Source organism: Vicugna pacos, chromosome 27, assembly GCF_048564905.1.
Source record: "Vicugna pacos chromosome 27, VicPac4, whole genome shotgun sequence".
Taxonomy (NCBI): domain Eukaryota; kingdom Metazoa; phylum Chordata; class Mammalia; order Artiodactyla; family Camelidae; genus Vicugna; species Vicugna pacos.
This window is the reverse complement of record NC_133013.1, coordinates 2,841,396-2,856,202: the sequence shown is the minus strand read 5'-3', so window position 1 is coordinate 2,856,202 and position 14,807 is coordinate 2,841,396. Positions and strand designations below refer to the sequence as shown.

Sequence of the window (14,807 nt, the reverse complement as noted above, 5' to 3'; positions counted from 1 at the left end):
GGAAACAAAAGACACTAGAGATAATGAAGAAATATCTTCAAATGGAAAAGGAAAAAAATGCCAACCTAGCTTTCTGTAATCAGTAAATTCATCCTATAATAAATATGATATAAAGTCATGTACAGATTAAAAAAAACTGTAGAAGAAATTCGATCAGGAAACTCATACCAAAGAAAATATTTTAAAAAAATTCTTCAAGCAGAAGGAAACATTGAGATAGACTTGGAGGTAAAGGAAAGAATGAGTAACAAAGGAAAGAAGGTATTTATAATTACACCTAAGTGAAATTCTCCTGCATTTAAAAACAATAAGATGGTATAGGGTTTAAAATATATATAAAACTATAATACATAACGACAGTAGCATATGTAAGTCAGGATGAGGAAATATGGAACCCAAGTGTGCAAAGGCCCCTGCAGTGCTTGGGAAGATGTGAAAATATCATATCAGATAAATTAGCAGAAATAACAAACACTGTAGTGAGGCTGTTCAATACAAGATCATTGTGTTCTTACATATCAGCAACAAACAGAATTATGCTGAGGAAATGTTACCATATATAACAACATCAAAAAACATCAAACATATAGGAAAGTTTCACGAAGACGTGCAAGATATCTATACAGAAAACCCTAAAATGCTTAGACAGTTTAAAGAAGACTGAAAGAAATGGAGAAATAAAACATGCAGACTGAAAGAACTGTAGCAATGTCATCCTCTCTCAATTAACTAATGAATTCCCAGTAAAAAGTCAAACCATTTTCTAAAATGAAAATTAATGATCTGATTATAAAAGTTATACAGAAATGTAAAGGGCCAAGAATAATCAAGTCAATAGTAAATAAAAAGAAACAGAAGGAAGGTTCTGCTCTACTTAAAGCTACAGTTAATTAACACAGTGAGATAAGTGTACAAACACAGATAAAGAAACCCATGGCACAAAACAAAAACTCCAACAACAGATCCACACACACACAATTTATGACAAAGGTATTGCTGCAAAATAATGGTGCTGTGGAAAATAATGGAACTGTCACACCACTCACAAAAAAATCAGTTCTAGGTAGACTGTAGCTCTCAGTGTAAAAAGTACATTTCTGTAACATATAACCTGTAATAAACTTGCATTTAGAATTTATAAATAACTCCAACGAATTACGGACAGAAAATTTATGAAAGAGACCTGCATAGTCAATTCACTGAAGAGGATCTCCAAACAGCCACTAGGGAAAGGTGCCTCAGCCTCACTAGCACTGGGAGAAATGGAAGTTAGAACCACAAGACATCAGCCAACACCCAACAGGTGACTTCCATGTGAAACATCAGCAAGGACATGGGGTGCAAGGAACACTCAGACATCACTGTTACAAATGGAAATGGGTAAAAAGCACTTTGGAAAATAGGTTGGCGTAATCATTAATCTTTACCATTCACAATTACACTTAAGTATATTCTCAGTATTTATGTGAGCATAAATTCACAAAAAACAAGTCCAAGAATGTTCACAGTGGCATTACTCGTAAATCTCCAGCTGCAATAGACGAGTGGAAAGCAAATTGTGGTGTATCTGCATAGTCGTTTGGCAAGGACAACAAATGAACCATAGTGGTATGGATGGATTTCACAAACATCATGTTCAGTTAAAGAAGGCAGTCACAGAATAATTTAAACTCTATTATCCCATTCAATAAGGTTCAAAACCACAAAGTTAACTATACAGTAACAAGACAGTGCTTTCCTTTGGGAACGAGGGATGAAAAGAAATTAGGGAGGGTCAAAGTGGGGATCTCGGAGTGCCTACAACACTTTACTTTTTGGCCTGATGGCAGTTACACAACTGTTTGCTTTCTGATATGTCACTTAACTCTATTATATTTTTCTGTATGTGCACATTAAAAAAATTTATAAAAATTATGATTAAAGTAAAAAAGATCCATAAGTTTTTGCATTAAAAATAAAGCATGAGAAAAATTCCCAATCTTCCTAGGAGGGTGTTGTTTAATTAATTACATTCTATTAGAAGATCCACTAACCAAGGTTTGACAATTTACTTAATATTCTCAAATATTTTTTAATGAATTGAGGTCTGTTTGTTTTAAGGTCATTCAGCTCGGTGTTTCTGGCACATCCAAATACTTCAGCAATACCTGTATGTTTATCATGTTTAACTAAACAGAAATCAGATAAAAGAATGAAAATCCTTCCTTTATTGAGATCCTGCTTGAGACACTGGCTTAATTTCAGAAATCAGAAAGTAATGATGCTGGGGAGGGTATAGCTCAGTGGTAGAGTGTGTGCTTAGCATGCACGAGGTCCTGGGTTCAACCCCCAGCACCTCCTCTATAAATAAACAAATAAGGAAACCTAATTGCCTCCCCACCACCAAAAAAATAAAATAGATATAATATTTGCTTTATTAAATATTTTTGAAAGAAAATTTCAGACCCCAACTTTTTATGGCTTGCCTATCTAGAACAGGTTTAAAAATTAAGCTTAATAAAAATTTCTTACATGATTCCCAAAACTTATGAAGAAGGGCAATGTCTTTTCAAGTTTCAATCAAAAGAATTTCAAAGACTAATCTAAATGTGCACTTATTGTAATATATTTTCACTATTTCCCGAAATTTAACCATAAATCACTAATGAGTTGTAGAGAACAAGACCACACATTAAGTAGAAATTAATGAACTGCAGTAAAAAAAATTTATTTCCATGGTTAAAGCAGAAATGAAAGGTCACGTGAGCTCACATCTAGGTGTCAGCAAGCTGCTCCCTTTTGTGGTCGCTTCTCTTTAATCTGACCTCCCTCCCCTTTCTTGGAAAGGCCGCCCAGGCGTGTTTTCCGGTTTGGCTTAATCCTATAGATTGTAGGTGCCAAAGGATAATCTGAACATTCACTTTATAAAGTCCGTCATTGAAAAATGTACTTCTGAATCAAGAAGGAATATTGGTAACAGATCCAGGACTTTCCAAGAAACCCAGTGTATTTAAATAGGGAGTGATATACAATGGGACTAAGTGAGAATTTTCTTTTTTCTTTTCTCTGTTTGACTTTCGAGGAGAATTCTGCATTTCAGGTTGGGGCATTTTGTGGGAATCCCGAGCACATGGTGATGAACACATAAATTAATTCAAAAGATTTTAAATGAATGCCAGATACATACGAGAGTGAGAGTAATAACATACGGCAATTGACAGGAACAACACAGCGTGTGAGTCAAAGCTTTTGCAAAGGAACAAGGTAACTGGGAGAGACGCTCAAGGAGGGCCAGTCAGAAGTGCTGGTGGCTCAGCTATCCGTGGATGAATATACTGGGTATGGACAGAAGAAAAAGGGGAAGGAAATACATCAAACGAGGGCTGGAGCAGCAGCGAAAGTCTTGCAGGGAGCACACGGGAGTGGAAGGAACAGCTGGAAGGCAGCAACTGAAACAAAGGCTTTGTGTTGGGGATGCTTGTGCGCGAAACTGGAGAGGGGAGGCCGGACCCAGACTTGGATCCAAGGTGAAGGAGACTCGATCCTATGCTGTGGACAAAGACCAGCACCCAAGGGTCTGCAGCTGAGAAGCGGCTTAATGAAAACGGCGTTGTGTGGCTGCTTAGCTGGCAACAAAGCACAGGGTGGACTGGAAGGCAGAGGCCCGTTTCTCACCACTCAGGCTTCCTGGACATTGGCTTCATCCACTCCAGGTCCCTGGGTTGGGGATTTGAAGGCATCCAGGGGCGGGGATAGCTGAGTGGTAGAGTGCAGGCTTAGCCGGCACGCAGTCCTAGGTTCAAAACCCATGCACCTTTGTTAGATAAAAAACCTAATTACCTCCCCTGCCGAAAAATAAAAAAGACTTTGGAAGCCTCCAATCCTAACAACGGTTTTTAGAAACGTGCATAAAAGCACTGCTCGTCAAGAACGGACATTAATATGAGATCGTAAAGGAGATGCTGTGGACACTGTCAGCAACTCTTTGTCGGTTTTGTAAGAACCCTCGTAACATGAGTATGCACAAGTGGGGGACCTGATCATTTACACAAAGCTTAAAAAAAAACCCTAATTTTTAAAATCTTTGTCAAAAAAATCCATCAGGGCTTCCCATCTGTCAGGAGCCTTGCGGATGCATGTCTGTCCTTTCTAGCTTTACTATGTAAATTTGGTCAAATCACTACCATCCTTGAGGGTCGGTTTTCCTGTACTTCAACTTGGGCGAATTTATTTGTCAGGTTCCATTCTCCCAGGGACCCCAGTGAAACATCTCAACCACAAGGTGCTATGAGTTATAATGCAGCACACCACTGGTAGGGTTAGAAGTTAGAGTGAGTAAAAGAGTCTTACTTCATTTCTACTTGAGCTGGAAAGGGGTTGAAATACTTTTTCCAAAACCTGTTTGCTGAATCATGGTAGAAACTGAATAAATACTTGTTGAGATAAACTCAGACTTTTTTTTTGTTGTCTTTTATAAAAATACAGTCATGGAATAAAACTCCCTCCTTCTGGGTGTACTTAATTTTATAAAGAGGTTTTATGTGGAGTTTCCTGTTAAGACACAGTATTTTCATGCATTAAATATTTGAATATATAATGTTACCACTTTATACAGTATCTATTTTGCAGAAATGATTCATTTGACTAGGATTGAATACATACTTAGTAATGACAGTCAAATCTCCTCTCTCAGTTCAATAACCATTCAGTTTTCAACCTATTGAGCGGGTGAGATGCTGGGGTATGCATTAGGGATAGAAATGCAAACCCCAAACAATCCCAATTCTTAAAAACCCTCAGATAAGCAACTAGGAGTCAGTTACATCGTGCTCTCTAATCCAGCAGAATGATGTCACACATTTTCCAATCTTAAAGTTCTGATCAGTCACCAGACCGTCTGTCCTCAGACTCAAGTACGCCTCATTCCTGGACCCACGCGTTTTGATTAATGGCAGCTAACTGCTGTCAGCTTGGGCCAGACACTCTGGGCTCTTTATTTACATGAACTCATGTACTTCTCTCAACAGTCCTATCAAACAAGGACCCAGGAGATCACCAAGGGTCACACTGCCAGCAAGTTCCAGAGTGTGACCTTGAGCTCTGGGAGCGCTGGCTCCAGGCTCTGAGATTCCACACCCCGTCCACGGAGCCCTCTTCCTGTGGCTTGCTTCCTGCTTCCACACCCCTCCAACTAAGAGTCTGCATGATGCTGTCCAGGGCGCATCACTGAAACTTCACAGGCCAGTGAGTGACCCCGCTGGGCCAGGCACCCCCTGCTCCCTCCCTGAGCCCAGGGCCAGGCCCACTCCCCGTTCACGCCAGCCGCTGAGTGAATATTTAGGACCGTAGCCTGCAACCTCAGGGTTCCCAGGAGATGGATTTAGGACTGTACCCCCGGGACAACCACAGCAAGGAGCCACTCCAACGAAGTCCTCAAGGAGGCAGGACGAGGGAGAAGTAGGTGAGGCACAAAATGTCACTTGTATGACCCTGAGGAGTATCTCCGGAAACCTCCAGAGCACTGGTTCTTCCCTAATCTTATTTCTGAGAATTCTCTTTCAGCCCAGAGACTCCTTCAATCTAGTTTACTGATCGAAATCTCATTAGTTCAGGACACTGGTGGAAAGGAAAATAAATTAGTATAATATTTAGTTTTAAAGTAGTTTTTTAAAAGTGTGGCTTATGATGTTTCTACATAAATAAATTAACTAGAATAATTTTAAAGTGCAGGCTCTTTGCAGGATGGGGGGTTTATAACTGACTGACAGGGAGCCGCTGGCGACACCCTGCAAATGCAGAAACTTGGGAGAAGACGTGACGTTGCGTGCGGCCTGATTGCTCTTGGCAGAGCTTAAATCTTCTCCCGCATTTCTGCAGTTATCTTTTCTCCGGACGTGTTTAGGATATGTTCTACTGTATCCGTACTTCAAAGAAAGACAGAGACAGCATGTAGAAAAAAGTGCCCCGAGTGCTTTTGAGCAAGAGGATTCAGGAAGGCCTCCCCTGGAAGCATCACACCTGCCACAGATCTCTCAGCAGGCTTTCTGAGGAGGCTGCAGGAAGATGCAATAAAAGATGCTGCAGGCGGTACCCAAATGGCCGTATCTGCAGCCTTCTCACAAGGCAGGCGTGGGCAGGATTATGCACTGAGAGAAGACAACCCTTATGTTCTGAGCGGACCTCTTTTATCACTTGATGCATGGAACAGCTGGAATCCTAGTTCTAAAAGCAATAAACCATTTTCTTCAACACATCACAGGGCAATCTTCTTGGCTGTGGGAACCATTCCGTAATGATAACTCCGTGATCCTCGTGTGTCTCACCACCCACACTAGGGCAGCAGCCCCGCACATCCCCTCCGAAGACCGCAGGACATTGTGCAACTGAAGAGAAGTAGCATCGCATGAAAACGGACCTTAAACATTCACACTGCTGTCTCTACGTGCACGTCCCTTGGTTCTTAGAGGCTGCAGTGGAAGGACATTGGCACCTGGCTCACTGCTCACTGGTCAGTGATGGCTGTGTGACTGTGACGTGTCGAGCATCACACAAGGAGTGGACGCGGAGCAGGGTAAGTCACGACCGGGACAGGTCCCTCCTAAGGGAGGGGTCTCCTGAGGACACAGGCACCGCAGAGCTGGACGGCAGTCCACACAGGACTGCGGGAATGCAGAGCTGCCCGCAACCCAGCCTGGCAGGCAGCGTGTGGGCAGAGCAGGGGCAAACGCCTTCACAGAGGAAACCACACGCAGAGTAAGCTAAAGAATGAGCAGAAAGTGGCCAGGGCAAGAGAAGAGGGCGGCTGTGGGTCACAGGCACTGAAGTCAGAGGCAGCAGGCAGGCGGGCAGGCGTGTGGGCTTCACGGACGCTGGTACCCGACCAGGGCGGAGTCCCACCTACTCGGTGCTGCTTTGGCTGCACTGAGAAGAGAAGGCCCAGCAGGGAGGTCCCCGCTCTGCCTTCACTGAGAATCTCAACCTGGAACTTGTGGTCTTCACACTACCTCACAGTTTACACAGCGCTTTTGTTCACAACCTCAGCTATCACACAGTGTTCAGTAAGAATACCGAGAAAGCACGTGAGATACATGATTCTAACTTAATAAAACCTCAGCCTGGACAGACAGCAGAGCTGAAGATACCTTCTCGGTTTTGGACAGTTGGCGCTAAGATGACAGTGAAAGCCAGGCCGGGGCAACCCACAGATACTGTTAGGAGCAGACGGCCGTGTCTAGAGGCATCACTAAGTGCAGGTGGCCCAGGCCGACTGCCAGTCCAGTGGGGAGAAGCTCTCTTACTTTTGAGAGAAGAGCATTTACCCCCTCAGGTCTTCCTCTCTCCCCATCAGTGGCCTATGGGTTGGTTAAATTCACCCCCAGTTTCAGGGAGTAATTAGGTTTATTTATTTATTTTTAGAGGAGGTACTGGGGATTGAAACCAGGACCTTGTGCATGCTAAGCACGTGCTTTACCACTGAGCTATGCCCTCCCCCTGGTCTTTTAACTTCTCAATAATCAGTGCAGAGAGCATCTCCTGGTCCCTCCTATCCATCAAAGCACATTGATCCCCTCTAGATACAGAGAAAAGGGGTGTGTAAGATGATGAATTACTGATGATGGTCCTTCTTTGGATGGCCCTGTACCATAGGGTCAGCGGCAGGGCATTCGACAATGATACAATTACAGCCCGGGCAGCCAGCAGCCCCTCCAGGGAGTGTGAGCGGACGCAGGACCCACCTGTGGCAAAGACAACATTCCTGGAGACCAGACGGTGCTCCACGATGGAGAACTGTGGGAGCTCAATCCTCTCCACTCCAGTGACGGCCTTATCGCCGCCACGCCAGTAAAATTCAATGTCATCCGTGGTGTAGCCATCTGCCAGGAGAGAGAAGCAGGGACATGGTGGAAATGGAGCATCACTTGGTCTACAGGCAGGTCTAGAGAAACTATTACTAACAAGACGGAAGTACCAGCTGGCCCGTATTTGAAGGAGATGTGCTGAATGCGCTTGTCCGTGAGAAAGGCCATCAGGCAAGAACTAACTTTCAGATGTTCTCGTGTTTCCTCTGCTGTTTGATTTGGACAAGGATGGTGCTGAAGAGCAGAGAAACTGGGGAGGCCCAGAGCTCTGGCCAGAGTTCTGTTTACAAAGCCTAACTGTAGGGCTGGTCTGGATTTTGCACGGAAATGAATTTAATAAACCATGTTTATAGGACTGAATAAGGTGGTTGAAAGAAAAACAAACAAAAAAAAAAGAACTTGAGGATGAAGAGTTCTGGAAAGGCAGCTCTCTCCAAAGCTGTTAAAAAGTTAAAACACTGAGCAGTAAATGTACCCACTGGGCGCTGGATAACAGCACAAACACTCAGAGCAAAAGGAGTGTTTTGCTGGGCATTTCTGGATGGTTTCACAGTGTTCCTGGCCATGAGCTTTGCCATCCTTAGAGATGCCTTTTGCTGGGACGCTCTTGGCCCTTAGAGATCTGCGCAGTGGTCTCGGCAAAAAGTGCGGGGGGGGGGCATTGGCTGGCTTATAGCAACAAGGCCAGCTCTTGGTACAACGCTCACGCTCACTCCATCACCATTCACTGCTTCCTGAGAATGGTGAAACAGGACAATCACATCTGATACTATTTGCAGCACCCAGGAGTCTTCCAAAGAGTTAGGTCAACTTTAGCAATAAGATCAATTAAAACTCACCCCTGTAGAAAAACCTATGACTACAACAGACTTGCTTTGATTTGAACATATCATTCAATAAAAGGCAGACAACAAACTTTCGGCATTAGACAAACAAACAGACCAAAGCTGTAGGGATGACTGACCCCCACGGCTCCTGCTGTCTCCCTGGTCCCATGTGCTGTCCCCCTTCCTCCCAGGATCACGGCGGTCACACCTGTCCCCACCCTTGCCTCCAACTTCCTTGCACTCCCCGCAACCATGGCGACCATTAGAAAAACACACTCTAATCAACCCATTCCTCCGCTTGAAATCTTTGAAATGTTTCCCCATGCAATTAGCAAAGCAAATCCAGGCTCCTTACAAGGACCTCGAGAACCCACAGACCAGCCCTTGTGTGTGTTGTAAGTACATCTAAGCACCTTTCCTCGTCTGCCCAGCTCAGCCCCTCTGCCCTCTGCGCGGCCACTCAGACCAGGATGCTGTGCCCAGGGCTTCGGTGCCCTCTGAGGGGACGTATTTCCAAAACTTCAGGTGGCTCACTCTTAATGTATGTCAGCATCTTGAGTTTATTAATAAAACTTTTTGCATGTGTGTATAGTCAGGTCACCAGAAAACTGGAAGAATCCTCTTCCATTCAAATGCTTTAACCATGGATTCCTCGGGAAGGGAGCCAGGGTGGGAGGGACCTCACGCTCTGAGGAAACTGCTTTGACAACCTTCCTGCCCATCCTTCGCCTCGGTCCAAACATCGCAGCATCACAGCCTACATTCTCCACGTCCACAGTTGGAACGGGAGCTGCTTCCTCACCTGGATCCCAAAATTGCTCTGTGAAACTCTCACCTCCTCGGAGCTGGGTCCTCCGGCCACATGGAATCCACTTAACTTCCTAAGGCAGCCCTCCAACCATCGGGAACCACCGTCTCCCCCCCCCCCCCCCCCGAGCCTCTGTCCTCTGTGCTAAATAATCCCCAGGTGACTCCAGGATGCATCGCTGGACATGATCTCACGTGCCCGGCCTTCGGAAAGCACAGCTGTCAGAAATCGGGGCAGGGATGGAGCGTGGAAGAGAGGGGCACAGCGAGGGGGCCCCGTCTGGGGTCTACACCCGGCTCGCCACCCAGGCAGCCCCCCAGCACGCTTCTTCACAAGGCCACCAGCACTTCTCATCATAAATGCATCAACTGTGCTACAAAGTCAGTCCTTTGCCGTCTCCCCAAATTCAGTATAAACGCTGACAAGCCTAAATCCAACTGAGACCAACGCTGAAGCTATCCGCGGAGGCTAGGGTAAGAAACAGCGGCCGCGCCGCCCCCGCACGCGCCACCCCCGGCCGCCCCGCCCCCCGCAAGCGCCGCCCCCGGCCGCAGTCTGGGAAGCAGGCGGGACATCAGTTGCCAGCCGATGCGCCGGCCGCCCCCCTCCCTCACAGGGAGCACTGCTCAGCGCCCGCTTCCCAAAAGGGCATCTGAACACTCTTCAAACTGAAGAAAATTGTCAAGATGTAGAAGGAGCTCGCTTAGAAAGCCGGGTTCCTGAAGAGAGATGAGCGTTACGTCAATGGCCCGGGGGGGGGGGGTAGGGGGTGGGGGCGGTGGTCTCGGGAGTCCAGCCACGCATGCGTGATGGAGCACGCTGGGAGAAACCGCATCTCAGGGTTCACCCCCTTCTCACTGAATGGACGGGGATGGGGAGCACTGGTCCTCTTAAATGTCAGCACAGCAAACAGGCTCTCTTAATCAGGTCGGAACAGAGACCTCTTTTATGCTGAGTCCCTGTCTCTGTCTTTCTCTCTGGTCCTCTCCCTGTCACAGAAGTGCAATTTGCAGAGCGGAGGTTGAAACCTCTCATCTTTAAGATAGTTAAAACCTATGTCAAGAAAATTATATATGCCTCGTCAAACAGTGATAAGAAGGCCTAAAACACAAAGTGGATGAAAAAGAAATGCAGATACACACAGCTTTCAATCTCCAGAGTACAGTTCTGCTCATCCAAGGGGTATCTCCTCAGATCCATCATGCACGCCGCAGTCGTGGTGATTCTGAAACACAGAGGGAGGGCGGATGTTAGAGACGGGGGTAGGAATATGGCAGCAAAACTGCTTCTCAGGAAACCCTGAGCAACTCTCAGGTGGGACCCCCCTTCCCCGAAGCACACCTGAATAAACATATTTCATGGTGTATACTAAATGAGTAAGTGTTCATTAAACTGTAGGCCAGCTTTATCAAAAGAAACAACACAAGAACGTGAAGTCCTATCACATTATTCACGGAATCTTGTTGCCTTTGGATAATCAAGGGTAGAGAAAGGGGTTCCTCAGGAAGCTCTTACCTCGTCTAGTGGCTCTCTAAGCTCTACAGCACAGAGAAAAACTTCTGAGTGGTGCAGCACTGATTGAGATTGAAATTTTTTTTAATTTATTCTATTTTAGAAAACTTGGGTGATTAGGTTTATTTAGTCATCTATTTATCTTTAAAGGAGGTACTGCGGATTGAACCCAGGACCTCATGTCTGCTAAGCATGCCCTTTACCACTGGGCTCTACCCGCACCCTGAATTCCTTTTTTTTAACTTATTTTTTAATATGCGTGTAATTATGTTTATTTATTTAATGGAGGTACTGGGGATTGAACCTAGGACCTCCTGCATGCTAAGCAAAAACTCTACCACTGAGCTAATCCTTCCCGTGAATTCCTTTTTTTTTTTTAAACTTAGTTTTTTTTTTTTTCCTGCAGGGATGGGTGGAATTAGATTTATTTATTTAATGGAGGGACTGGGGATTGAACTTAGGACCTTGTGCATGCTAAGCGTACACTCTTACCGCTGAGCTACACCCTCCCCCATCCCCGACCCCGAGTTCCCTGACTTTCAATGTGCAGTGTTCAAGGAGCTAGCAGTTCGCAGGCCCCGCTGTGGAACTCTGAGCCGAGCTGCTGCTCATTTGGTCCTATTTTATCGTAGTTTTCTGTTGGGCTGGCTTCTAATGCTCCTAGGCTTCTCACCACAAGATCATCCATCTTTTCAAAGAGAATGTTTGGCTTCTCCGTTATTGATTACGAATCAGAATTGAGTGGGTCAGCTTCCCTTGTGGTCGGCTGCAGCCATGAAAAGAATTTATATCACAGCTCCAGGACAGTCAAGCCTCCACCATGCAATGGTTGAACCCCCTGAACATAGAAAACACTTCAGGAAATGTCAGGTTCATTTCCTACTCCACCGAAAGCCTCACTGTGGGGAGACCAGCCCACCCAAAGGCTCTGCTGAAAATGCACCAGTTAGGTTGCCAACACTCTTTGCCCAGTATCCCGCCCCTCCTCCACCACAGTCACAGTGAACCGGACTGGGTGGGTCCCTGATTCAAGGTCGGCCAACGATTAGCTGATCAAGGACCTATGATGCGCTTTTTCTTCAGTATTGCTTTATGCTTGCTGCACACCAGAAACTGACACAACATTGTAAACTGACTATACTTCAATATATTAAAAAAAAAATGTTAACGGCAGGGGAAATGGTTGGCTGGGTGATGGGTTTATATAGGAACGCTATACTTTCTGAGCAATTATCTGAAATCTGAAACTGCTCTAAAAAACAGTTTATTCATTAAAAAAAAAAAAAAGAAGACTCAGTGCTGTGGCCTGAGTTAAAAGGCAGAATGCAGCTCTAGGGATTCTCTCCCATGGAAACGAATTAAAGACAAGGATGGAGCTGCACTTGCAAGTTCATGAAGCAGAGACTGCGGTGCCGGTTCCACACTGGAGAGCGAGGCGGAGGAAGCGCAGCGGGGGGAGACAACGCCGAGAGGGCGGCGGCGCCGGGGCTGGACCGCCACACACCGCCTTGCAGGAAGCGTCCCAAGCAGCTCGGGGGGCAGCAAGCGTCCCCGCGGCAGACGGGGAAGCTTTGCAACTGGCAGCCCTGGCTCGGTTCACTCAGTGGTGGGTCGTAGGAATGAAGAAGGAAGAACGTCTTCTCCTGAGGTTCCCTAGAGTGACCTTGAACTCCCAACCGCGTTCTAGCTCCCCCTCTCTTGAAGCCCCGTATTCCGGTATCTCTGGGGATAGTTGCACCAATACTTCAGGCAACGTGAGCAAGTCATGCTCCTATCAGCAGACCGTCACCAAGACACCTGTAAAACGCCAGGCATGTGCCAAGGATGCTGGGCTTGTCTCATTTAATCAAAACGCAGGTGCCAAGGGAACAGGAGTCAGGCATGTCCTTCTATCAACATCTGGCCAAACAGCAGGTTGAGAGAGGGTCTACTTTTCAACGGCTGAGAAGAAGAGTGAGGGAAAGTGTCAACTCCTTTGGCCACCACGGGTCAGTGCTAAATTTTTCTCTACAAATAGCGTGCAAGTGCCACGCAGACATACGCTGTAAGATTCCTACCCATGGTGAAAGTGTGTCCTTCCCAAATGTCACAACACTTCCAGTTATCGTTCCAAAGAGTGGGTTACATTCTATCCAAAGTCAACACAGAGCTCTTGGGTATATTTTCTCCAGCATCTGACTTCCTAGCCAACTGCAGAGCCAGCCTCACACTTTTTGAAATTCTGGCATGTTTTATGTATGGCAGGCTGTCAACCCTACATCCAGACAGGATGCCTGTAAGGCAAAATTAGAATAAAGTTCTGCGAAAACGATAAATTTTCCAGACGAAGAGAAAAAGATTTCTACTGGAAGTGTTCAAATTTTTAAGGTTTTCCTCCACATTTTGGTACCTATTCACTTGAAGAGAGAGGCCAGAATTGGGATGACTGTTTCTTGTTTGTTTTTCCTTATTGACTTCCAATTATTGTCCTTAAAACACATGCGCATAAGTGCACACGCACACACACATGCACACGCACATCCAAATTGTTGGGGGACTCGCGTGTGTTGTGACATTAGGTAATGTTTCACGGGAATCACTGGAAGGGGAGCATGCGGCTAGAGGAATTGGTGTCTTCAGTAGAGCTGTTGCCCTGTTTCTTCATTCTGGTATCACACTGGCTACCAAATGGAATAAGGTATAAATATCTGTTCATTACTCTTCTCCCCTGTGAAAGAAATACATAGAAACTCTCTTATGGTGGACAGTAAGTCATGAGGACCTACTCACGACACAGTGGAAGAAAGAGAGGTCCTTGTGCCACCAGGAGAGGAAGGCAAAAAAAGAAAGAAAGAAAGAAAGAAAGAAAGAAAGAAAGAAAGAAAGAAAGAAAGAAAGAAAGGAAGGAAGGAAGGAAGAAAGGAAAGAAAGAAAGAAAAGAAAGAAAGAAAGAAAAAAGAAAGAAGGAAAGAAAGAAAGAAAGAAAGAAAGAAAGAAAGAAAGAAAGAAAGAAAGAAAGAAAGAAAAGAAAGAAAGAAAGGGGTGGGCAGAGAGATCAAAGGGTACAGCAGGCCAGATTTTGCACCCCTAGGACTTTGCAGAAACCAGAGGAGGGCATTTCATAGTCTCCTGAACTGAGAAGTCAAGCCTAGTTAATAGAGATGGACCAAAGGCAGGGAAGCCCCAGTGAAATCTGAGCTCAATTTGCATAATTCCCAACACACACACGCCCCTTTCCATATTTTTCTGAATGAATTTTATTTGTCCTGAGAAGAGACTTTAACCAACATGTAGCTCCACTTCCACAACCATCAGAAATCTACGCATTCCACTCCTAGTTCTAAGAAATAATGGTGACGTCAATGAGAGATACTGGCTGAGGCTTTCTCTCCATTAGATGTGTTTTCTTTCTTTGGCCACAGCTTGCGATCATATCTGCACTTTACGCAGGCCGGCTGAGCGTGTGGTTTGTGCCCAGCTCCGTGCTCAGCACTTGAATACTCACGCGTTCCATCTCACAACAAAAGCATCACGTAGGAATTAACATTCCTCCCATTTTGCAGATGGGCAAACCGAGGCTCAGACAGAGCAGGTTGGGCACGTTTATGATGCTCCTGGAAGGCACATTCAGATCCAGGCAGCTCAAATCCAGCACTCACTCTCCGACCTCCTTGACACCTCTTCTGCCTTCGACTACAGAATGCATTCAACTGTTGAAGCTGACTCAGGGAACGTGGTTCTTGTTTTCCAAGAAGAACAAACGGGGTAGAGAAGTATGTTATATTCATGATACATACGTGTGTATATGTAATATATATAATCTCACACATACACAAGTATAGA

The 14,807-nt window shown here is 45.5% G+C and overlaps 1 protein-coding gene across 3 annotated transcripts in view; it reads right to left on the bottom strand.

The window, feature by feature from the left end:
• GABRB3 (gamma-aminobutyric acid type A receptor subunit beta3) overlaps window positions 1-14,807 on the bottom strand; it is a 292,198-nt gene that overhangs the window by 29,026 nt on the left and 248,365 nt on the right. For all 3 annotated transcript variants that reach the window (XM_072950637.1, XM_072950638.1, XM_072950636.1), the window contains 2 exons: window positions 10,616-10,698; window positions 7,716-7,853 (listed from right to left, as the gene is read on the bottom strand). In XM_072950637.1, coding sequence (XP_072806738.1) covers window positions 7,716-7,853; window positions 10,616-10,698 — 221 coding nt within the window. The remainder of the gene's footprint in view (window positions 1-7,715; window positions 7,854-10,615; window positions 10,699-14,807) is intronic.